The 25,859-nt window shown below is 51.9% G+C and overlaps 1 protein-coding gene across 15 annotated transcripts in view; it reads right to left on the minus strand.

Annotated features, from left to right (window-relative positions):
* The window catches only part of PTPRS (protein tyrosine phosphatase receptor type S), a 135,815-nt gene that overhangs the window by 28,010 nt on the left and 81,946 nt on the right, over positions 1-25,859 (minus strand). For 14 of the 15 annotated variants that reach the window (XM_055371359.2, XM_055371358.2, XM_055371357.2 and 11 more), the window contains exons 7-10: positions 13,814-14,083; positions 11,935-12,516; positions 8,237-8,370; positions 7,031-7,175 (exon numbers count right to left, since the gene is read on the minus strand). In XM_055371359.2, the coding sequence (XP_055227334.1) occupies positions 7,031-7,175; positions 8,237-8,370; positions 11,935-12,516; positions 13,814-14,083 (1,131 nt within the window). Of the gene's footprint in view, positions 1-7,030; positions 7,176-8,236; positions 8,371-11,934; positions 12,517-13,813; positions 14,084-18,523; positions 25,747-25,859 lie in introns of those variants that run through there. The other variant, XM_063701995.1, reaches the window with a different exon arrangement.

The raw sequence follows: 25,859 nt of genomic DNA on the forward strand, positions 1-25,859 counted from the left end.
GCCATAGAAGCTCCAATTATTAGGCACCTAATAATTGTGGTAAGGCATTGTGCTAAGGACTCCATAGAATGATAGCAAAATAGTCTATATGTCAAACACCTACTATGTGCCAGGCACTGTGGCAAGGGGAACAGCAATAGAGCTCTATTAAGCACCTACGATGTGCCAGTGCCAAGGGCTTCACAAAATAATAGTAAAAGCATCCATTTATTGAACACCTAGTATGTGCCTGGCGCCATGCCAAGGGGAGCGGCAACAGAAGCTCCATTTATTAAGCACCTACTATGTGCCAGGCACCATGCCAAGGGGAGCAGCAACAAAAGCTCCAATTATTAGGTACCTAGTATGTGCCAGGAACCATGCCAAGGGGAATGGCAACAGAAGCTCCAATTATCAGGCACCTACTATGTGTCAAGCATTGTGCTAAGGCTTCATAGGATGGTAACAAAATAATCTATGTTGAACACCTATGTGCCAAGCACCGTGGCAAGGGGAACAGCAACAGAGCTCTATTAGGCACCTACTATGTGCCAGCACCAAGCACCTCACGAAATAATAGTAAAAGCATCTATTTATTGAACACCTACTATGTGCCAGGTACCATGCCAAGGGGAACGGCAACGGAAGCTCCATTTATTAAGCACCTATTATGTGCCAGGCACCATGCCAAGGGGAACAGCAACAGAAGCTCCATTTATTAGGCACCTACTATGTGCCACCATACCAAGGGGAATGGCAACAGAAGCTCCATTCATTAAGCACCTACTATGTGCCAGGCATCATGCCAACGGGAATGGCAACAGAAGCTCCATTAGGCACCTACTATGTGCCAGGCACCATGCCAAGGGGAATAGCCATAGAAGCTCCAATTATTAGGCACCTAATAATTGTGGTAAGGCATTGTGCTAAGGACTCCATAGAATGATAGCAAAATAATCTATATGTCAAACACCTACTATGTGCCAGGCACTGTGGCAAGGGGAACAGCAATAGAGCTCTATTAAGCACCTACTATGTGCCAGCGCCAAGGGCTTCACAAAGTAATAGTAAAAGCATCCATTTATTGAACACCTAGTATGTGCCGGGCGCCATGCCAAGGGGAGCAGCAACAGAAGCTCCATTTATTAAGCACCTACTATGTGCCAGGCACCATGCCAAGGGGAGCAGCAACAAAAGCTCCAATTATTAGGTACCTAGTATGTGCCAGGAACCATGCCAGGGGAATGGCAACAGAAGCTCCAATTATCAGGCACCTACTATGTGTCAAGCATTGTGCTAAGGCTTCATAGAATGGTAACAAAATAATCTATGTCGAACACCCATGTGCCAGGCACCGTGGCAAGGGGAACAGCAACAGAGCTCTATTAGGCACCTACTATGTGCCAGCGCCAAGCACTTCACGAAATAATAGTAAAAGCATCTATTTATTGAACACCTACTATGTGCCAGGTACCATGCCAAGGGGAATGGCAACGGAAGCTCCATTAAGCACCTACTACGTGCCAGGTACCATGCCAAGGGGAACAGCAACAGAAGCTCCATTTATTAACTACCTACTATGTGCCAGGCACTGTGCCAAGGGGAACGGCAACAGAAGCTCCATTAGGCACCTACTATGTGCCAGCACCAAGGGCTTCACAAAATAATAGAGCATCTATTTACTGAATATCTAGTATGTGCCATGCATCATGCTAAGGGGAACAACAATAGAAGCTCCACTTATCAGGCACCTACTGTGTGTCAAGCATTGTGCCAAGGGCTTCATAGAATAACAGCATAAGAATCTCGGCCGGGCGCAGTGGCTCACGCCTGTAATCCCAGCACTTTGGGAGGCCGAGGTGGGTGGATCACGAGGTCAGGACTTAGAGAGACCAGCCTGGCCAACATGGGGAAACTCCGTCTCTACTAAAGATACAAAAAACTAGCCGGGCATGGTGGCAGGAGCCTGTAATCCCAGCTACTTGGGAGGCTGAGGCAGGAGAATCACTTGAACCTGGGAGGCGGAAGTTGCAGTGAGCCAAGATCGTGCCACTGTACTCCAGCCTGGGCAACAGGGCAAGACTCCATCTCCAAAAAAAAAAAAAAAAAAAATCTATATGTCACACACTATGTGCCAGGCAACAGCAATAGAAGCCCCAATTATTAGCTACCTACCATGTGCCAGGCATCATGCCAAGGGCTTCATACAATAACAGCAAATTCACTTATTTACTGGCCACCTACTGTAGGTCAGGCATGGTGCCAAGGGCTTCATAATAATTTATGGAAAATATGGTAAAATTTTCCTTGTAGTAAAAGCATTTATTTACTGAACACTTGTGCTACCAGGGACCCAAAGCCCATCCCAAAAGCTTACTTCAACTAGGACCATCCAACTGGCCTCACTTGAAAATAATGCCCATGTCTTGAGCACCTACTGTGTGCCAGATAGAATGTCAAGGGCTTTATCAAGTAATAATAAAAGTGCCTGTTTATTGGACACCTACTGGTGTCAGGTACCAGGCTCAGGACTTCATAGCTCATATTGAGCACCTACTGTGTACCAAAATCTTTAAAGATCACAGCACTTCTGTGTTCAGTCCCAACTATGCACCTGGCACCACACTAGATCTACTACTAACCTATCAACAGCAAGTCTCATTTATTGAACATCTACTATGGACCGGCTACGGTAATAGGTCTCTGAAGAGAAAAACAGCAGTTGTCATTTAAGCAGCACCTACTACAGCATGCCAGGCACTGTGCTAAAGGCTCTCTCAGAAAACAGTAGTAGTCCCTGCATATTAAGCCCCTACTGCGTGCCAGGCACTGTGCTAAGGGCTTTATCAGAAAACAGTTAATAGTCCCCGTGTATTAGGCCCCTACTGTGCGCCAGGCACTGTGTTAAAGGCTTCATCAGAAAACAATAGTAGTCACCACATATTAAGCACCTATTGTATGCCAGGTACTGTGCTGGGGCTTACAGAAAAACAGTTAAGTTTCCACATATTAAGCACCTACTATGTGTCAGGCAACTCTACTAAGGGCCTTACGGAATGTTAATAGTTTTCATTTCCTTATTTATTTATTTTTTTTGAGACAGTCTTGCTCTGTCGCCCAGGCTAGAATGCAGTGGCGCGATCTCGGCTCACTGCAAGCTCTGCTGCTCGGGTTCACGCCATTCTCCTGCCTCAGCCTCCCGAGTAGCTGGGACTACAGGTGCCCGCCACCACGCCCGGCTAATTTTTTGTATTTTTAGGGGAGACGGATTTTCACCATGTTGGCCAGGATGGTCTCAATCTCCTGACCTCGTGATCCGCCCACCTCGGCCTCCCAAAGTGCTGGGATTACAGGCATGAGCCGCCGCGCCCGGCCAATAGTTTTCATTTCTTAAGCACCTACTGTGTGCCAAGCATTGTGCTAAGGGCTTTATTGGATAACTGTAACAGCACCTGGCATCATGTGCTCAATACCTTATATAAAAATAGTAATAGTTCTTATTGAGCACCTACTATTTGCACACACTGTGCCAAGGGCTTTGCAGATAATAAGTGAATGTTTTCAGTAAAAACTGTGTAACCAGCCCTATCCTACACCCTTTCAAACTGATAATGGTGCCCATCTGAGCACCTACTATGTGCCTCATACTTAGGCCACCTCTTTATAGCAAGTGCCACTTATTGAGCACTTACTGTATGTCAGCCATTGTGCCAAGAGGTTTGCAGAACAATAATTGTTGCCACCCATGTTTTGAGTACCTACTGTGCGCCTGGCACTAGGCTAAGCTTGTTATAAACTGCTAATAGCTTCCATTTACTGAGTGCCAACTAGGTGCCCAGCACTGTGCCAATCCGTATGTAGATTTAAAACAGTGGCTGCATTAGTGGGGCACCTACTGTGTGCCAGGCAGTATGTTAAGGTCTTTGCTGAATGACACTGAGAGTTCCCACATATTAAAGGGAACTGTCCGTGTGTTAAAGGCTTATGAATCAGTAATTCTCTGTGTGTGGCGTGCCTACTATGGCCAGATGCTGAGGGCATTAGTGATAATAAGCTTCATTTTCTGCACGCCTACTGCAGGTGCAGCACCCTCAGCCCATGTTTCATGTATTATCTCATTTAACGCATGTATCATCTCATTTAATGCATGCATTATCTCATTTAATTCTCACAACCCCTCAGGTGGTCAGAACTGTCACTCCCCACCCGCCACCCCGCGTCAACGGTGGGGAAACCAGATTCCAAAGTCTGCCTGTTGGGCTTTCTACAGTCATTGGTTGTGTACCGACTGTGGCCAGACCCCACCCTGGAAGCTTTTCATTATTTTGTATAACACCTCTCAATCTTGCCGAAAAACCAGAAGTGCAGCCCATTTTACAGGTGAGCCCATTTTACAGGTGAGGAAACTGAGGCTCAGAAACAGCAAGCTACCTGTCCAGGGGCATGCAGTGATGAGGTGGCAGAGCCAGGATTGGAACCCAGACTTGGCCGTGATTCACAGGCTGGCTTGGTTTGAGGTTGGAAGCTCAGATCTCAGCCTTGTGCCGGTTGGGTATGGCGGAAGCCAGACTCTCCCAAGTGCCCACGATTTTAGAATCTACGTCCCCTGGAGGGAGGCCCAGAGAGATTACTGGCCTTGCTCGTGGCAAGAGCATTAGAAACCCTCACCATCAGAGCAGCTTGCTTGGTGGCTGAGCACATGTTTACTGAGTACTTACTATGGACACTATCCTGCTAGCATCTGGAACCCAGAGACGAATCCTGTCCTCAGAGACACTGGGCTACCAGAGACTGCAGAGGCCACCCCAACAGCTTACTTCAACTAGACAGACCCTCCGGCCTCACTTAAAGCAAAACATTAGAGGCCCCTCCTCCAAAACTAGACAAAGGGAACCCTTCCCCATTTCTTGACCAGCCACACCAACCAAAGGTGCCCAGGGGGTGCGGGGAATCAGGCAGGGAGCAGGGGAAAAAAAAAACAAAAACAAAAACAAAACAACAATCAAGGAATGTGTCGGAAGGAATGGATTTGCTGAGAAAGGGGGAGAAAAAATAAAACCGAAACCATAATAAAATAAGAAACAACAGTGATGGTGATGATGATGAGAAAAACCATAATAAAAGAAAGAAAGACTCCTTCCAGAAAACGCCCAGTCTGGTTACCTACCTTCCACTCTTCAACTGCTAACTTAAAAAGACTTTCTTACGAGAGAGGGAACGGCCGAGTGCTGAGCTACAAGGCCAGACCGAACTCTTGGTGGGTCTCAGGATGCCAGTGGCCCCGCAGCCCTGCTCCAGCCCCCAGCGTGCGCACGCTGACGTTCCAGGCTGGAGGCAGGAAGGTGGCACGGTGTCTGGGGAGACCCACGGCTGAGTGGTCTGACCTGCACCTACCCTGTGTTCAGCCTAAGGAGCCTGCAGTCCCCGGGGGGATGGATACGCCTGGCCCTGAGTCTTTGCTGTCGGTTCTCCTGGGCCCCACCCGTCTCGGGGCAAGAAGCGGGGAGTCCCTTCTCCCCAACTCCCTGTCCTGGGCCGCCCCGGAGGTTCGCGTGGCTGGGCCGAAGCCGCTTTCTAGGTGACCCTGTAGGTCACGTCCTTCACAATCCGGCCCAACCTGCATGACATCTCAGGAAGGGATGTGTGCAAAAACGTGGCTGTGCATACGTGGGCAGCGTGGCATGGTGGTGGCACGTGGTTTGGGAGAGTTTCTGGGGCCGAATTCGGGCCGTGGACTGTCCGTTCAGCCCAGAGCGGCTGGGGCAGGCGGGGGGGCACGCGGGGTGGGCCGTTTTTGTGAACCTGCTCGAGACCAGCGTGTACTCACCTTCAGGACACCTCAGCCAGTCTCTCAGGTGGCTGCCCAAGCCACAGGCCACCCTCACTGACTCCACCTCACACAGACGCGCCCAGACGCCTTGGAGCCGCCAGGTGCTCAGCTCGGCTTGGTTTGTGGGGAGCAGGAAGGAGGGAAGGGGGCCGGCAGGGGCAGGGGAGTTGTGTCTCCGAGGCGCCCCACCCCCCCGATCCCAGCGGCTCAGATGCCCCGGCTGGAGTTGATGTTAACCCTTCGACTGATCCGAGATGCCCTTGTGTACACACACCCAGGGCAGGCCTTGAAGGTTTGACCATCATGACTGATTCCGGAAGAAAGCCTGGGGTGGCTACGCCGTGACTGACTGGGTGAGGGGAGGGAAGAGGGGGAAGCAGGGGGAGGCCACGACAGAGAGACCACGCTGGTGGAGGCCACACCAGGGAAGGCCACGCTGGGCTGAGCGGAGCCAAGGAGGCAGCTGAGGTAGGGAGACGGCAGAAGGGGCCTGTCCAGCCCCGAGTTTAGAGAAGTCAGGGAGAGAGGGTGGTGGTGACCCACAGCCAACTGCCAGGTGAAGGGTGACTCGCTCCAAACAGGGAGGCCGGGCCGGCACAGCAGAGAACTCCAGAGATTTGAGCCCCGAGTGGGGACCTACATGCCCCCACGAAACCTGGCATCGGCTCCGATTCCACCCCCTCCCCACCCTCGGGAACTGGGACCTCGTCCTGCGGTCTTGAGAGCCAAGGCTCCCTGCCCGGGGGAGGAAGACCGACGGGGAAGGTGGGTTCGCCTCTGTGTCCTTTGCTCTGAGAATGATGGGGTGCGAGTCGTGACCACAGCCTCACGGTACCCTCAAAATGCCTGGGAAATGGGCACAACGTGGCCCTTCAATCAGCCCCCACTCCAGGATGGAAAGAGGAGAAAGAAGGCGTGGTCCCAGAACCTCTCCTACACCAGGGCCAAGATCAGCCACTTCTCCTTGACCCCAAGTCTCAACCCGGGTCACCAGGCCCAGGGGCACAGACAACCCCATGCTGAGACCCTCGCTGTGCTGATGGGGATACTGAGGCACAGCGCGGGTAGATGGATCCGAGGTCGGGGAACAAAGCGGAGACAGGCCGGGAGGCGCCCCCCACCCACTGCAACAGGCCCCGCCTGGGTCCGTCTGCCGAGGGGCTGTCTGCGGCCAGGCCGTGGTCCCCCCCGCAGAGAAGGGCGGCCCCGCGAGACACCTACTGGACTGCAGCGTGCGCTGCCGCACCACGGGGGTGAAGGCGCCCAGGCCCTGCGGCGAGCGGGCCGCCAGGCGGAAGGCGTACTCCGTGTTGGGCTTCAGGTCCTCCACCACGTAGGAAGTCGTCGGGTCGAAGGTCCTTCCCACCTGGGGGCAGGGCAGAGAGGGACAGAGAGGGATGGGGGAGAGAGAGAGAGACAGAAACAGAGGGGAGAGAGAGAGAGAGACACAGAGAAATAGAGACGGGTGCGGCAGAGAGGGACAGAGGGATGGGGGAGAGAGGCAGAGGGGAGAGAGAGGTAGAGACAGAAATACAGACAGAAAAAGAGGGTACGGAGAGAGACAGAGATGGAGAGAGACGGAGACAGAGAGAAACGGGAGAGAGTCAGAGGCAGAGGGACACAGAGACAGAGATAGAGACAGAGGGACACAGTGACAGAGATAGAGACAGAGAAACGAAGGAGAGAGACAGACACAGGGACAGAGATAAATGGGAGAGACAGAGAGAGATACAGAGACAGACAGAAACAGGAGATACAGAGACAGAGGAATAGAGAAATTGAGGAGACAGATACAGAGATAGACACAGAGAGACAGAGAAATAGAGACAGAGACAGAAACAGAGATAGAGAAACGGGAGAGAGACAGAAATGGAGGAGAGAGAGATTGAGACAGGGACAGAGAAAGAGAGGAGAGAGAGACAGAAATAGAGATAGAGACAGAAATAGAGAGGAGAAAGAAACAAAGACAGAGACAGAGAGACAGAAAGAGAGGCAGAGAGATAGAAACACAGAGACAGATGGAGACAGAAAAAAAACACACAGAAAACAGAGACAGAAAGAGAAACAGAGACAGAGACATAAACAGACAGAAACAGACCCAGAGGGATGGAGAGTGAGCGTCAGAGGCACCGGTGAAGACAAGACACAGAGAGAAGCACAGATCAAGAGAGATGGGGACGCCAATACACATGGAACCAGAGAGAGGCCGCCAGCAGCAGAGGAGAAAGACAAAGGAGATAAGACAGAGGAGAAAAAAGTAGGGGAAAGGCACAAAGGGACAGAGACGCAGGAGAACCAGAAGGGGTGAGGAAGAGTAGAATCCGCAGCACACATAGGGACAAAGAGGGGGAAGAGACAAGGCGGGCAGCGTCAGAGAGCGCCGGGGAGGAGCCCAGGGCAGGCCAGCCCGTCCCCGCGCTGCCTCACCTCCCGGCCATGGTCGCCTTCCCGGAAGAGGAGCTCGTACTTGATGATACTCTCCTGCCGCGGGGGGCTCCAGGACAGTGTGATGCTGGTCTCCGACCTGGCCTCGGCCCGCAGGTTCATGGGCTGGCCGGGCACTGTGGGGGTGCAGGGAGACAACTAGGAGTCGGGGAGCATCCACCCCACAAAGGGGGCCCCACCTGCTGAGTGTCCCCACTAAAAGATGCCAGCTCTGGGTGCTTCTAGAATGTTCTTTTATTTTCCTGGGGACCTCGCCCCCATCCCATTGTCACCTGTCCACCTCTGTTCCTCCATCCTCTCTTCTTCCAAAGGAAAAGAACCCATTTAAAAATCCCCCTTTCGGCCGGGCACCGTGGCTCACGCCTGTAATCCCAGCACTTTAGGAGGCCGAGGCGGGCGGATCATGAGGTCAGGAGATCGAGACCATCCTGGCTAACACGGTGAAACCTCGTCTCTACTAAAAATACAAAAAATTAGCCGAGCACGGTGGCGGGCGCCTGTAGTCCCAGCTACTCGGGAGGCTGAGGCAGGACAATGGTGCGAACCCAGGAGGCGGAGCTTGCAGTGAGCGGAGATCGCACCACTGCACTCCAGCCTGGGCGACAGAGTGAGACTCTGTCTCAAAAATAAATAAATAAAAATAAAAAAAATAAAAATCCCCCTTTCATTTTTTTTTTTTTTTTTTTTGAGATGGAGTCTCACTCTGTCACCCAGGCTGGAGTGCAATGGCACAATCTCGGCTCACTGCAACCTCCGCCTCCAGGGTTCAAGTGATTCACCTGCCTTAGCCTCCCAAGTAGCTGGGATTACAGGCACCCGCCACCACGCCCGGCTAACTTTTGTATTTTTAGTAGAGACGGGATTTCACCAATTGGCCAGGCTGGTCTCAAACTCCTGACCTCAACTGATCCTCCTGCCTCGGCCTCCCAAAGTGCTGGAATTACAGGCGCGAACCACCACACCTGGCCTAAAAATCTCCCTTTCAAATCACCCCAGTGCCCTCGCTGGCTGCGAATTAGATGACAGAGAAATTAGCAGGGAGGTATGTGTGCCTATTTCATTTTATTTTAGTTTTTGAAATGGGGTCTCACTGTGTCACCTAGGCTGGAGTGTAGTGGCGCGATCATAGCTCACTACAGCCTCCAACTCCTGGGCTCAGGTGATCCTCTCGCCTCAGCCTCCTAAGTAGCTGGGACCACAGGCACACACCACCACGCTCAGCTAATTTTAAAATTTTTTGTACACATGGGGTCTTGCTATGTTGCCCCGGCTGGTCTTGAACTCCTGGCTTCAGGCAAACCTCCTGCCTCAGCCTCCCAAAGTGTCAGGATTACAGGTGTGAGCCACAGTGCATGGCAAAGGGTGCCTATTTTAACATTTGGATCTCCATTCTGTATCCGCTCACAGACATGGACAGAGTGCCAACCATCCCGGCCCTTTGCTTCAGCGGGTGCCTGAGTCTGCCCAGACTTTAGGTTTTGAAAGCCTGAGCCCCAAAGGAAAGGGTCAAACACTCCCAGAGACCTGGGGTCCCCCATGCCTAAATGCCTCTTCCAAGTCCTGCCACCTGAGCAGGGAGGGAGACTGGCCCACTGCCTTAGGGGTGAGGCAGTTTTCTTTTATTTTTGAGACAGAGTTTCGCTCTTGTTGCCCAGACTGGAGTGCAGTGGCACAATCTCGGCTCACCACAACCTCCGCTTCCTGGGTTCAAGTGATTCACCTGCCTCAGCCTCTTGAGTAGCTGGGATTACAGACACACGCTATCACGCCCGGCTAATTTTGTATTTTTGGTAGAGACGGGGTTTCACCATTATTGGCCAGGCTGGTCTTGAACTCCTGACCTCGTGATCCGCCTGCCTCAGCCTCCCAACGTGCTGGGATTACAGGCGTGGGCCACCACGCTGAGCCAGCAGTTTTCATTATTTCAGAAGCAGTGGCACTGGTCCCTCTAATGAGAACAGATGAGGGAGGTTCTTAAACTCAAATGCCAACAGGGGCGAGGAGTTAACAGAGAAGAGGGAAGGAAGCACACATAGCCCCCCTTGTCTCCCACACAGCCACTGGGATCTACCTGGGTGTTTGATCTTAGCCCTATGGGCTTGTCAAATCAGATTTTTTTAAGGGAAGCCAAAAATTTGGCTAGGATAACTGTCCAATTTTATTTTTTTTGAGCAGGGTCTCGCTCTGTTGCCCAGGCTGGAGGGCAGTGGCGACATTTTGGCTCACTGCCTCCCGAGTTCAAGTGATTCTCCTGCCTCAGCTTCCTGAGTAGCTGGAACTACAGGCGTGTGCCACCACGACTGGCTAATTTTTGTTTTTTTTTTTTTTTTTTTTTTTTAGTAGAGATGAGGTTTTGTCATGTTGGCCAGGCTGTTCTCAAACTCCTGACCTCAGGTAATCCACCCGCCTCGGCCTCCTAAAGTGCTGGGATCACAGGCATGAGCCACCACACCCAGCCCTCTCCGATTTTATTTTAATGTTTGTTTTTGTTTTAGAGACAAGGTCTTGCTTTGTTGCCCAGGCTGGAGTGTAGTGGTGCTATCACAGCTCACTGCAGCCTTAAACTCCTGGGCTCCAGTGATCCTCTCATCTCGGCCTTGAGTAGCTGGGACTACAGGTGTGCACCATCACGCCTAGCTAATTTTTAATTTTTTGTGTGTGTAGAGATGGGGTCTAGCTACATTGTCCAGGCTGGCCTCAATAAATCCTCCTATCTTGGCCTCCCAAAGTGCTGAGATTACAGACATGAGCCACTACACTGGGTCCTATATATGTTTCTTAAGAAATGGGGTATTGCTATATTGTCAAGGCTGGACTGAAACTCCTGGGCTTAAGCCATCCTCCTGCGTCTGCCTCTTGAGTAGCTGGGACTACAGGCACATGCCACCAAGCCTGGCTAGCTCTCTTTTTTTTTTTTTTAAATTTAATTTTTTTGAGATGGCGTTTCACTTGTCGCCCAGGCTGGATGCAATGGTGCGATCTTGGCTCACTGCAAACTCTGCCCAGGTTCAAGTGATTCTCCTGCCTCAGCCTCCAGAGTAGCTGGGATTACAGGCACCCGCCACCACGGCCGGCTATTTTTTTTTTGTATTATTAACAGAAATGGGGTTTCACGGTGTTGGCCAGGCTGGTCTCAAACTCCTGACCTCAGGTAATCCGCTCGCCTCTGACTCCCAAAATGCTGGGGTTACAGGTGTGAGCCACCGCCTCCGGCCTAGCTCCCCGATTTTAAATGCTAGCATGAAAATATACACATATATTTTTTAATTTTTTTTTTGAGGTGGAGTCTCACTCTCTCGCCCAGGCTGGAGTGCAGTGGCATGATCTCAGCTCACTGCAACCTCCACCTCCTGGGTTCAAGTGATTCTCCTGCCTCAGCCTCCCGAGTAGCTGGGATTACAAGCACAGGCCACCACGCCCAGCTAATTTTTAGTAGAGACGGGGTTTCACCATGTTGGCCATGCTGGTCTCGAACTCCTGACCTCAGGTGATCGGCAAGCCTTGGCCTCCCAAAGTGCTGAGATTACAGGCGTAAACCACCACACCCGGCCTAAATGCTAGCATGAAAATATCTTAAAGCACCGTGCATAACCCACAAACCGCTCTGCGGCTTCCAGGGAGCATGCAAAGAACCAAGCCGCACGGCCGGGGCCCCGAGTCCTGCCGACCCCACGCCTCACCTCCCTGCTGCGTCTTGACCTGGATGGGGTCCGAGAGGGGCCCGTCGCCGACGGAGGTGAAGGCGAGCACCCGCACGGTGTAGGTCTCGTCCTCCAGCAGGCTGCCCACGGTGGTCAGCAGGCTGTCGTCCACGTTGTGCTTCTGCCAGTTGCCCACGGGGTGCTCCGGTTCCATGGTGTAGTAGACGCGGTAGCCGCGGATCAGGCCGTTGGGCTCCACCGGCTCCTCCCACTGCACAATCATGGTGGTGGCGCTGAGCATCCGGGCTTGCACGTTTCGCGGTGCGCTGGCCGGGGCCTGCTCGCCTGTGCGGGTGACCACGGACTCGCTGGGGGGCCCCTGGCCGATGGAGTTGACAGCCGACACCCAGATCTCGTACTCTGAGTTGGGGCTCAGGCCGCCGATGCTGTAACGCGTGGTGGTGATGTCCTCTTTAATCTGATACGGCCCGTCTTGGCTCTTGGATTTATATTCGATGACGTAATAGGACACAGGATCTGGGTTGCCCGAGTCCCACGTGATGGTGATGCTGGTGGCTGTGTTCTCAGTCACCATGGGAGTCCCGGGAGCTTTGGGGAGAGCTGTGGGCAGGAGGCAGCTGTGTCACGCATTGGGCACATTGGTTGAGGACCTTGAAGGCTGTGTGACTTTTCACCATTCAGTCGCCTTCTCTGAGCCTTGATTTGCCCAGCAGTAATCATGGGCCTCATGACTCCTGTCATCATCTACAGCAAGGGGTAACAAACTATGGCCCAGGGTCCACCCAGTACCCATTTTCTTTTTCTTTTTTCTTTGAGATGGAGTCTCACTCTGTCACCCACAGTGGCACGATCTCGGCTCACTGCAAGCTCCGTCTCCTGGGTTCACACCATTCTCCTGCCTCAGCCTCCCGAGTAGCTGGGATGAAAGGCGCCTGCCACCACACTCAGCTAATTTTTTGTATTTTCAGTTGAGATGGGGTTTCACTGTGTTAGCCAGGATGGTCTTGATCTCCTGACCTCGTGATCCGCCCGCCTTGGCCTCCCAAAGTGCTGGGATTACAGGCGTGAGTCACCGCGCCCGGCCTTTTTTTTCTTTTTTCTTTTTTTTTTTTTTTAGACGGAGCCTTGCTCTGTCACCCAGGCTGGAGTGCAATGGCTCGATCTTGGCTCACTGCAACCTCCACCTCCCGGGTTCAAGTGATTCTCCTGCCTCAGCCTCCCGAGTAGCTGGGATTACAGATGTGTGCCACCACACCCAGCTAATTTTTTTTTTTTTATTTTTTTATTTTCAGTAGAGACAGGGTTTCACCATGTTGGCCAGGCTGGTCTCAAACTCCTGACCTCAGGTGATCTGCCCGCCTAGGCCTCCCAAAGTGCTGGGATTACAGGCGTGAGCCACCGCGCCTGGCCCATTTTATTTATTTTTAAAGACAGGGTCCGGCTCTGTTGCCCAGGCTGGATTGCAGTAGTGCGATCATAGCTCACTGCAGCCTTGAACTCCTGGGCTCAAGCAGTCCTCCTGCCTCAGCCTCCTGAGTAGCTGGGACTAAAGGCATGCACCACTGCGCTTGGCTAAATGTTTCATTTTTTTGTGGTAGAGAAGGGGCCTGGCTATGTTGCCCAGGCTGGTCTCAAAGTCCTGGGCTCAAGCAAACCTCCTGCCTTGGCCTCCCAAAGTGCTGGGATTACAGGCGTTGAGTCACTGCGCCTGGCCAGGATCATTTATAACCAATAAATAATACCTGTTCAAAGAACAACCGTCCCCTTCCTAGCCATGAATGACTGAAGCCAAGAGGGTAACTCGGAGGTGCTCCCATGCTGCCTCCCACCTGTGCCTGAAGTCGGGGATCGACTCCAGCCTGCCCCTCCACCTACGAGCCCCATGGGCCCTGCTCACATTTCACCGTGATCTGAGCAACCGCCTCGATGACGCCCAGGCTGGACATGGCCACGCAGGTGTAGTTGGCCGAGTCCTTGACGTCTGTGAGTTCCAGCACGTTCCGACCCACGGGCATGTCATCCTCGGGGGTCAGGTCCTCGGCCCCCTGCATCCACTTCACGTATGGCATGGGCGAGCCCACGGCCACGCAGGTGATGTTCACGTTGCCCCCTGGCATGATCTCGTGGCTCATGGGCAGGATGGAGAAGCGCGGGGCCACGCGGCGGACTGGGGAGGGGGCGGCAGTGGCGGCGGGAGGGAGATGGGAGGGGTGAGGTGGGGTGAGGTTGGGAGGGGAAGACAGGATGCGGAGGAGAAAAAGAAAAGCAGGAAGGAAGAAAGAAAGAAGGAAAGAAAGAAAAAAAAGAAAAAAAAAGGAAAACCATTTAAATATAAACAGGGCTGGTTCTTTTCCCTCTGTTGATTTTTTCCCCCCCAAATGAAAACAAAACAAAAGAACCAAATTAAAAAACCAAATTCCAACACAAAGAAACCAAAACTTCAAAGGAAGGTACTTCACAAACAATATATAGAGAGAGATATCAATATATAATAGACATGAAGCATTATCTCATAGCAACAGGGTTTCATAGACCAGAGTGGCTGGTCACAGCACAGATACGAACACAAAAATTTATCAGCGGTTTCTCATCTTTGCAGACAGCAGTGGCTTCAGGGAGCAGGTGGCCTCCGATCACTCCTGAATGGGGGCATCCCCTTCGGGGAGCGCTGGAAGATTCTGGCTGCCAAGTTTCGGGATGTGGGTGGGTTAGGAGAGGGGGCAACTTCCAACCCTCCCTGGTTCTCTGGGGATGTGGCGGTCATAGGACACTTGTTGAGGCCAGGAGACAGAGGGAGCCTGAGATGTCAGTCCCCCACTCCCCAGTGACTCGGGGCCCTGCCCACTTACCCGCCCACCCGACCGGGCCCTCCAGGAAAAGATGAGAAACTCTAATGAAATTTTTGTGGTTTTTGGGTATAGAAACCCTTCTAAAAGCTTCTGTCAGATCTGACAAGTTTCCATCAATAGATGCAGCTCTGAGTCACAAACATCATGCAAAATAGATTCAGAGAGAGGGAGAGAGAAAGAGAGAGAGAGCGAGAGACAGAGAGAGAAAGGAGGGAGGAACTGCAGGGGGAAGATCTGGATTTTGGGGATCTCTAGTGCACACTTATGTGACACCAGAGAGAGGAGACGAATGAATGGGGAGAAAGAGAGAAGAATAGAAAACAGGGACAGAGAGCAGGAGGGGCAGAGAAAGAAAGAAAGAAGGGGGGGCCCACTTCAATGCTGCATATTAATTCTAGCAGATGTGATCCAATGTGACATGCCACATTGTCACATCACAGCCCTGGCAGAATAATAAATAGGATATTAATAATAATAATAATAATTAATAATAATAAACAAGGGAATGAACTTGAACGTTGAGAGAACAGGGACATGTTCTGTGCGTTTCTTAGCGGGGAAGTGGATGCAACCTTCTCTCAAAGACCGTGAAGGCAGCAGGATGCATTTCGGGGGCTCCGTTTTCGGAAGTCAGATGGGTTCCAGGACAGGGGGAAGGGGAGGAGGCTAGCGGGCACCTGAACTTGCAAAGAGCACTGCTGGCCCACAAGGGCTGTTTAACTGCTGTGGGAAGGACTCGGGTGAACCCAATAAATCCTTCTAGCGGGAAAAGGGGTTGTCCCTGGGTGACAGTCTCAGGTCCTAAAAAAGACACATGGGTGCGTCCCCAGCTTTGGATGGGTGAAGGAGTCTTGTTTCAACTGCACAGATGACGGACTGGAGGCTCAGGATCCCCATCAACACCTGCCTCTGATTTTCATACGGGATTGGGGGGTGCAGCCTCAGGGGGTGGTCTCAGGGGGCCTGGTCTACGATGCTGAGGAGGAGGTTCAGGGGGATAAAGGGAGGTGGCCCCAACTCCCTCCCTTCCAGCCTCGGTTCCTAGCTGGAAATCCCAACCCCTGCCTTCCTGAATCCGGGCGGGAGGCAAAGAGAAGGGGGGACGTCGGCAGGCGTGGGAGTGGGGTCTGGAAGCTGGCAGCCCTTCGGAAAAAGAAGCCCCACGAAAAGTCCAGAAGTCGCACTGGAGACAGGATGGAGGGAGTGGAGGGTACTGCTCCGGGGAGGAGTCGGGGCATGGGGAGACAGAAGGGCCATGCACACAGAGTGGAGGTGAGGGGCGAGGTGCCGTGAGATGGGGGGGCGGGTGGCTTTCTGGTAGGGCTGGGTGGAGGGCGGGGGTGTGGGGGGGAATGGGGTCCGGCCAGCCAGCGGACGCGGTCCAGGCCAGCCGCCGGCACCCACAGCGAGGCACAGGTAAGATGCCAAGGCTGAGTTGTCATGGAAACAGAACACAATGGGGAAATGAGCGTGGGGGGAGCTAATTATTCAAGGACAGAAAAACGGTATCGACGTCCAAAACAAAACCAGGAAGAACAAACGAAATAACAAAGCAAAAGCAATTTAAAAAAAGAAAGAGAGAATCTAAAAAACAAACAAACAAAAAAACTCCCTCTGAAACAAAACACAACACCCAAAAGCAAGAAGAAAAAAAAAAATCATGGAATGGGTGTGCGGCTGAAAATCGGGGTCTGAAAGGAAGAGGACTGTGGCTTCCCCAGGGAGACGCCCTCCCCCTGGCAGAACACAGGATCCGGCCTCCCCATCCAGCACCCAAGAGCCTTGGCCACGGGTTTGGGGCGGCCACAGGGGTGGGAGCCTCGTGGACAAAAATCCTTCGGAACAAACCAACCCAGCCCGACTCAAGTCTCTCTCTCTAAAGCCCCTCTCAGTCCACTTCTCGACACCCTGTCTCTCTTAGGGCTGAGCAGGTTGGAGGTCCCAAAGCTGAAATCACATAGCAAGGTGAACTCCTCAAGGTCTCTGAATCCCATAGTAAACCTCTCCAGGCAGACGTGGAGGAGCTGATGTGGCTGAATGAGCCCAGTGGCCTTGGGAAGGTCCCCCGTCCTTTTGGAGCCTCAGTTTCCTCATCTGTAAAATGGAGGGAATTGGGTATCCTGCCGAGAAAGGCATTAACCTGACTCGGGCAGTGCCTGGCACAGCAGGTGCTAAACTCAGGCATGGAGCTGGTGAAGTTACCTTTCAGCCTCCCAGGGGCTGGGACGATCAAACAGCTTCTCTACCTTAAGAGAGTTCAGGGATGAATTATAAAAAGGAAACGGAGGCAGGCGCGGTGGCTCATGCCTGTAATCCCAGCACTTTGGGAGGCTGCGGCAGGTGGATCACCTGAGATCAAGAGTTGGAGACCAGCCTGGGCAACATGGCAAAATCCCATCTCTACTAAAAATACAAAAATTAGCCAGGCATGGCGGCGGGCGCCTGTAATCCCAGTTACTCTGGAGGCTGAGGCAGGAGAACTGCCGGAACCCGGGAGGCAGAGGTTGCAGTGAACCGAGATCGTGCCACCGCACTCCAGCCTGGGTGACAGAGCTAGACTCCATCTCCAAATAAATAAATAAATAAACAAACAAACAAACAAACGAAATGGAAACAGTAAGAATTTCTACTGAATTCCCATCTTACTTTCTTCCTTCTAACAATTTTGAGAGGCAAACGTCCTTAAGCTCATTTTGCAGATGAGGGAACAGAGACTCAGAGAGGTGACAAGACTAGATGGAACTCACAGAAAGGAAGTAGTGTAGCCAGAGCTCAAAGCCAGGCCAGCCTGGTTGCTGCCTCTCAGAGAAAACAAGGCTTTTCTCACCATAGTGAGTAACAAGGATTACGGCCAAGTATCAATCCTTGGCATCTAGCTCTTTCAAACTTGTGTGTCCTGACCCACTGGGGACACCAAAGAGGAAAAAAGTACCCATCACCTATACCAAACTCCATGTAATGGCCAGTTGCCACTGGTTGAATAATATCCAATAGCCATCATAATAAATGTCCAGAAGCCATCAGTAAAAGGCTTATACTCAAAGTAATTGTTGGAACGTCAAAGGGAGTAAGATCTAGCTTTAGGATCTAAAGGTTAAGTGCCAGGCCAATTTATCTATTCTGTAAGGGTCAACATCTTGTCCAAAAGACCCTGTTCCTGTTTGATCTTATTTTAAAATCTCTCTCCATAGGGATGTCATAATTTGCAAGGTACCTTTAACTTTTTTTAGAAGTAGAGACAACGGGATACCTGTTGAATATGTAAAAGACTTGCAGTACAGGGTTAACTATAAATCAGTTAAATGTGGGAGGGCATTTATCAACAGCAGTAATTTTAGGGTTCACAATCCCCAACATGGCCAGCAACCATCAGTTAAATGGACCTGCCAATAACTTATAATGGCTCCTCTGACACCTAAGAAACTTGCCCACTTGCTTTCTCACCCGCCTCATTTGTTTCAAAGGGTGTGCTCTAGGAAGAGGGCTGGTTTGCCACGAGTTTAAGGGAGGATCATGCCCATTGGCACTAGGTGGCTCAGATTTCCCCCTCCCTGGGGGCCTTGTAAGGCCTCTGGGCATCCTCCCAGCTGGCAAGGGCGGGTGACTGACGCTGTGTTCTGCCCGGTTTGGTGCTGGCACCCACCCACGTCATCTTTCCACCCCCGGCTGCAAGCTTGAGGTGCAGGTTAGAAAGTAAGGTGGGCACGGTGCCCACGGGACGGAGAGGCCCCGCGGGACCCCCGCCCCCAATTACCGACCTGAATGGAGGGTCCAGGCAGGTTATAAGGGGACCACACCAGCCTTGGTCCTCAGCACGCTCCAGCTGGCTCTGGTTTCCAGCTCTTCTCGTCACCGAGTAGCCGGGGGGGTCCCAGCGGGGGGGACCCGCTTGGGCGAGGGGGTCGGGAGGGTGGGCGGTGGGGTGGGGGGGTGGCAGGTTGTGGGGGGTGGTCGCTTCAAACCCCGATTCACATGGAAAAACAACTCAAAAACCGTCAAAGCAACCAGGAGACGACCCCTCCCCCAGGCAGGAAGAGGCAGAAACACAAAAACCAAAAAAGGGGGTTGGGAGTGGGGGCGAGGGTAAAGGGGAGGAAGGAAACTCAAAAGTGAGGTGATCTGGTTGAAGCACTAGGTAGGGAACCCCGACAGTGTCAGACATCTCAACGATTCAGCAAGCCGCAGCTCCAAGGGGTGCGGGGGCGGGGGGGGGGCTCTGCTGGGCATTTTGGGGTGGGAGAAGATTCTAGATACTTCTCCAAACTCCAAAATGAATATGCGGATGGAGAGGGCAGGGGAGAGATGCCAGGAAATTGTGCAGCCTCCGGGGGGTTTATTTAAGCTTAGATTACACCTGTCGGGGGGGAAGGGAGGGGTTGGAAACATTCCTAATTCCATAGCCCACTTCTTGTCCTCTCCTTTGAACTCCAGCCTGTAGCCCAAGGAGGGTGAGCACCGCCCCTCGGCCCACCTGCGTATTTTCTGCTACCCTTCTCCATCATTTTGCTGTGCCTCCTTCCCTCCCTCCCGCCTCTCCCCCCCACCGCCAGCTCCCTCCGCCACTGAGGTAGCGTGCAAGGCCCGGAGGGACCTGGCTGGCTCCCTGGCCCACGGGCTGACCAGCGGCCTTGGCAAGTCATTGGTATTTTGAGCTGGACGTTTGGATACGCTCTAGATACTTTTTACTTTTTTTTTTTTTTTTTTGGTACCCGCTCTCTCTTTCTCTCATTTCTTTTTGTTTTTCCCCCAGTTCTGGCCAATCCATGGACTTCCCTCACCACCCCCACCACCTCGCTGTGGCCGCCGGAGACACGGGGCTTTCCAAATGACAAGGTGTAATCTAATATTCCCCTCACAAACCCCCTCCCCCAACAGAGGAAACAGCGAATGCAGAGGGTGTGAGGCAGGCAGCAGGCGAGAGGTGTTCAGAGCTCAGTGTTCCTGCAGAGTGACCCCTCCTCGCCGCCCACCCTGCCCAAATGGAGGGACGCCTGCCTTCCCACCCCTGGAGTCCCCTCTCCCCCATGTGATGAGGGTGGGATGAGAAGGTCTGGGTCCTGATCTAACACTGCCTGCCCCTAGGGTTAAGCCAGTGGCCTTAGGTAGGGAGGCGTGGCCAGGTATAGTAAGCACAAACTAGGGAGCTGGCCAACACACCTCAATGTGAGCCTTTCTGGGAATACAGGAGGTGAGGGGTATTCCAGCCCACCATCTGTGTCTGTCCCTGTTTTGGGGGGCCAAGAGGTAAGGGGAACATCTGGGGGTCACATCCATCAATTTTAGGGCTTGGGTATTGGAAATTTAATTTAAAAAACAATTTTTCCCCATAAATTTGCATACATGGATTGATCTGAAAAGGCCTGGGGACAGGTCACAAATACTGAAAAAGAAGACCTGGGAATCGGGCAATCTAGGCCTTGCTGGTGTCACGCAGCAGGTACTGGTTTCTTAGCTTAGCACTCGAGACTCTGCGTTAAATTATGCCAGTCCCATCGGCCTCTTCCAAAACCTTGAAGATATCCTCAGTCCCTTCAAGGCAGAACATTGCTCAACCGGCAGGGCACGGTGGCTCACGCCTGCAATCCCAGCACTTTGGGAGGCTGAGGTGGGTGAATCACCTGAGGTCAGGAGTTTGAGACCAGCCTGGCCAACATGGTGAAACCCTGTCTCTACCAGAAATACAAAAATTATCCGAGCGTGGTGCCAGGTGCCTGTAATCCCAGCTACTCAGGGGACTGAGGCAGGAGAATCACTTGAACCCAGGAGGCGGATGTTGCAGTGAGCCAAGATTGCGCCACTGTACTTCAGCCTGGGCAACAGAGTGAGACTCTGTCAAAAAAAAAAAAAAAAGGCTGAGTGTGGTGGCTCACACCTGTAATCCCAGCACTTTTGGAGGCCGAGGCAGGTAGATTACCTGAGGTGAGGAGACCAGCCTGGCCAACATGGCAAAACCCTGTCTCTAATAAAAATACAAAAATTAGCCAGGCGTGGTGGAGGGCAACTGTAATCCCAGCTACTTGGGAGGCTGAGACATGAGGATCATTGAACCCAGGAGGAGGAGGCTGCAGTGAGCCGAGATCACGTCAATGCACTCCAGGCTGAGTGACAAAAGTGAAACTCCATCTCAAAAAAAAAAAAAAAAAAGTAAAAGAAAAAAAGAAAAAGAAAATTCCTCCTGATGTCTCCAGCTTTTTCCAAGTTCCCCTGGCATCAGAGGGTGGCAAACCATTTACATGAGTCCTGTGCGCTATGTTTCAATAATGCTATGTTGCTAGACCAGGTAGTAAAGACACTACCTTTAGCCACTAACTCATACTCTAAAGACTTAGAGTTTTAAAGAACCAGAAAAGAACATTCACAGTCAGGGAGAATATAATCTGATCATCTTCCCACCTTGTCAAAAGCTGGAGGAGGGAGAATTCAACTACAGCTGGGAGTGGAGCTGCCAGCTGTATTTTTAAAAATGGACACAATTTTGACTTAAGCCCTTTGGATCCCAGAGATAAATTTCAGGAGGAGAAGGGCAAGCCTGAATATTTTACCCTCTGTACCACCCAGAGTCAGCCAAAGCTGGAGATCTGTCAGTTTAGAAAATAAATAAGAGTGAGATTAGGGGTTGCATTTTTTCCCCTTTTTGCAATTAATTCCTGTGACTGGCTGCTCTGGCAACAATGTAAATACTCGTAGCTTTCAGAACATGCCAGGCAGCCCATCTCTTCTGGTGGGCTGGTACTTATCTGCAAGGGTAGCCTTGTACTTAATATGGGCCTTTGTTGTCCCTTTCTGTGGCCACAGAACTTCCTAGGAAATGACAGTGGGGAAAATGAGAGCTATGGCTCTGGGGAGTCCGCTGATCTCATGGGGATGGGGTTGGAGCCAGGAGAAAATGAGATCATGAGATGAGCTCAGGAAAGCACTAGCGAAAAATGAGGTCTGAGCAAATGAATTAGCTTCTGCCCTACAATTATTTTTAAAAGTTTCCCATATGCCATCTTATTCAAACAGTGGATATGTGAAGTACATAACAGGGAAACTAAGACCCACAAGGAAGGGAAGCGACTTGCCCAGATCATTTGCTTGAATCCTTTATTTACAACAATCCTACTGGCAATGCTTGTTACACAGAGCACTTAGTTCAATGAAATCCTTTCACCTACCCTGTGATCAAGGTTCATTTATGATCTCTACTGTTCAGATGAGGAAGTGGGGACTCCAAGTGGTCAAATGACTAGTTCAAGGTCACGTAGCCAGGGAGGGGCACAGACAAAACTGGAATCCAGGTCTGCCAGAGTCCAGAGCCTATGCTCTCATCACTTTCTGGGCTGTACTGCCTAGAAAGTCCAAGTGGTCTTCAGAGACCCTCTGTTCACTCAGTTCCAATGCACCAGCACCTAGCTTTGGTGGAGGGGCTGGGAGACCCCTTTCTGCCATCTTCTGGCACTGCTCTGAGGGTCAGCCTGGCAGCTCGCATGCTGGGTTAATAAGCAAATCTTACTGCATCTAAAGTCCTCTTGCCAACTTGGTCCAGGATTTAATAATTGGCAAGTTTGGAGAAGGTGAGTGAGGGACAAGAGGGGGAAAAGGTGATTCCAAAGTCTGGCTTCTGTCCTCAACATCGTCTAAACTGGGTAGTCAGCTGGGGTTGGTGGTTAAAAATCTACATGGATATTTTATTGGGGGGTGTTTTTTATTGGGGGTTGGAGTAAGACTCTCAAGGGCGTGCCTTTTCTTGGGGAGGGGAGCGGAAAATGGGGGTGTGCATCTCTGAAGATTTGCAAGAGTGAGAGACACACAGAGAGAAAGAGAGTTGAAAAAGAGAAAGAGAAGCAGAGGGAGAGTTGGGGAGGCAGAGAGAGCAGGGGAGAGGCTGTGTCCAAGGTTCCCCTGGGCTTTTTCCAGAATTCCACAGCTCTGATGCTCAGGTACTCAGAAAGTGACCATGCTGTGTTGCTGGACAAAAGACACCTGTGACCGGGCTCAGAGTCTGAGACGGGATGGGGGAAGCAGCCAGTGCTGCCTGGGAGGCAGAGGCATAGTGTTCCAGGTCAGATGATTGGCCAAGTCTTTCTTCCAAAGTCTGTCAGGCTGCATTTCCTAATGGGCACTTCTGGATTGGTACCCAGCCAGAATGCATACAGTCATCACAGCAGCTGCCATTTTGAGTGCCAATTACACACCAAGTATGCATGGTCCTGTGAAAATGGTGCTGTTATTGCCCTCTCCCCTCATTTAAAACTGACCATAATCCATGTCTGGATATGTCACTAAAATGAATAAGAACTCAAAATGCTAGTGCATATTCAGCAGTACTTCAAATGCCTGGGTTTGGGCTTATTTGGGAGCGCAGGAGGCAGTCTCATTCTGAGGTAGAAGGATGGGAACACGCCTGCTTAAGCTTCCTTCCAACATGGCTGCCTGGAGGCAGGGAGCTGAGTTACTACCTCTGGGGAAAGAGGAGCTGGCCAGTGAGGTCAGGAAAACTGGGCTGCTCTCTCCACACACCCCACCCATGTTCTGACCTCCTGCCATCTGTCTGTGCCACCTCCCTTGTGCCCTTGTGCCTAAGTGGTCACTTTCTGCCCTGGCATCCCAGCTGTGGGACCCCTTCTGCCCTCCTGGATGATAGCTGGGACAGGAACACTGGCTTTTAAATCACAATGCGTTTGGAGAACAACCACAGTACAGCTCAACCCAAGAAACCAAAACCAAATAGCACAGACACAAGACAGAACCAAAGACGAGTCACTTTGGGGGAGAAGAGGACCAGGTGAAGGGAATGGGAGGGGAAAAAAGAACCATTTGATTTTTTTCCCCCCAAAACGAAACAAAACCAAAGAAAAAAAGAAAAAAGAAAAAAAAAAGAAAGAAAAAGGAAAAAAGAAAACCAAAAGAGAAAAACAGAAGACGAGAAACACTCCAACAGAAGGCGTTGGGAATTCACCAAACCAAACCGACAAGAGAGGCATGCAGAGAAATTTTTACATTCTCCCAGCATGCATCAGGCCCAAGTTACCATGACGACGAGGAGTGCAAAAAACTTAGCAACAACATTACCAACGGATGCAGAGGCGACCATAATGCAAGCATCGCATGTGTGCGGCCGGCCCTAGGCCGGGCTGGGCGCGGCTGAGATTTTCGTGTCTTTCTGGGTTTTGCTCTCGCTTGGCGGTTTTTTTTTTTTGTTTAGTTTGCTTTGTGCTTATGATTCATATTCCATCTTTTAAAATTGTTGTTCATTTTTCTATTTTTTTTCCGTGTGCGTGTCAGCGTGTGTCCGTGTGGTGTCTACATGTGTTTTGTGTGTGTGCGTGTCATTTTCAGAATGTAAAAATGTGGGTAAAGAAAGTAAAAAAGAAAAAAACACACCAACCTTCTCGAAGCTCTGAGGGATGTAAAGGGGGTTTGATGCAGAACACAATGACATGGGAAGAAGAGAAAAAATAGGGGAGATACAGAGAGTAAAAAGAGGACTTCCCAAGGCTAAAAGCTGCAATAGTTTGTTGTTTTTTTCTCTTTAAACCAAAAAAAAAAATTAAAATTAAAAAATAAAAAGAACAGCAATGACCTTTTTGTCTTCTCTCCACTCTGCCCTCAACATACAAGATCTACTACATTTGCCTTTCTCCATTCTTTTCTAAGCTTGATTCTGGAGCATCTAAGACCCAGGCAAAGATGGGGAAACGGAACCTCACCCCCTCAACTGCCCCCAAGAGGATGGAGGCTCATGCTGGGGACCCCACCTCTGGGGGATGAGGACACAGAAGCCCCCCTCCCTTCTTGCACCCTCACTAAAGGCCCCACCCGGCTCCCTGCCCCACACCCGCTGTCCACACTCTTTTGAGCCCTGCTGGATTTACAAACCCCCATCCCAGGTGTTGGCAGAGAAATAAGCAGGTTAGGTGAAGACCAGTCAGTTGGAGTCACGAACGCATTACAACTCACCAGAGGTGCCGTGACAGTGGATCAGACGTGCCCCTACCCACCACCCGTCCATACACCCACATCCCCATCCCCTCCCCCTCCATGCGACCTCCTCCTCAGAGACAAAATGCAAAACCCCAGGTCCAGGACCAAGGAATCACTTCAGGGCCAGCGGGTGCTGTGGATGGTAGGGACGAAGGTGGTGAGTGAGGGTCTGTGGGTAAGGGATGAGCCACACGGCCTCCTGGATGGAGAACGACTAGGGCTTGGTACTTCGCATGGGGGAAACTGAGGCCCAGAGAAGGATGTGATTGAGTCAATTACACAGCGCTAACTGGGGCAGCCCTAGGGATTGAAGGGCGCCCTGGCATCCTGGCAGAAGCTGTTTCTACCACAAATCTGATCAGAAACAGCTACTAGGAGGTGAAAGGGAGGAGGAGGAGGAAGACTACAACTTCTGAAAAGACCCAAGAGCCAACACACGAGATAAGAGGAGGCCAACGGAGGCATCTGGGGGCAAGGGAGCCCCCTGGCACCTTTGAGGCAGCACCAAGGGACCCACAAGGAAGGAAGCTTCCTTGGGGCAGGGGAGCGGAGAGGTGCTGGGGTGAGGTCCCCACGCTGCTGGGCATGACTGAGTGGGAATTGGAAACTGAGAGTAACAAGCTTCGCTGGGTGCCGTGCCTGCCCCAGCTCGGTGCAACTACCGAGCTCCCCGGGTGCCTGTGCCCGCTGTGGCCCCAGCCTCCCATCGGCCTGGACTGCCCTTCTCCGAGAGTCATTAGGAAGAGGCAGAAGGCGCCGGGCTCCGGACCAGCTGGTGGGGGGTGGGAGGGGCAGCCTCGAAGACCCCTCCTCAACTTCTAGATTGAGGGCCCTGGATTGGGGGGGCAGTGAAGCGGGGAGCTATGAGGCCACAAAGTTGGGAGAAGCAAAGCCAGCACACAGCACGGGAAGGCACGACACACCACAGAAGCCAACTTGGGTGGGCAGGCGGGTGGGGTGGGGCGGGGCAGAGGCCTGCAGGCTCCCCTGGCCCTGTAGGCCCAAGACTGACCCCCTCACCCTGCCCCACGCCTTCCTACCCCACCATCACTGCCTCCCCAGAGCCTGCTGCCCATGGGGCATCTCTCGCAAGGCACGAGGAAGGGAATTTAAGCTGCCCCCATTCTA

Source organism: Gorilla gorilla, chromosome 20 (genome assembly GCF_029281585.2).
Source record: "Gorilla gorilla gorilla isolate KB3781 chromosome 20, NHGRI_mGorGor1-v2.1_pri, whole genome shotgun sequence".
Taxonomy (NCBI): Eukaryota; Metazoa; Chordata; class Mammalia; order Primates; family Hominidae; genus Gorilla; species Gorilla gorilla.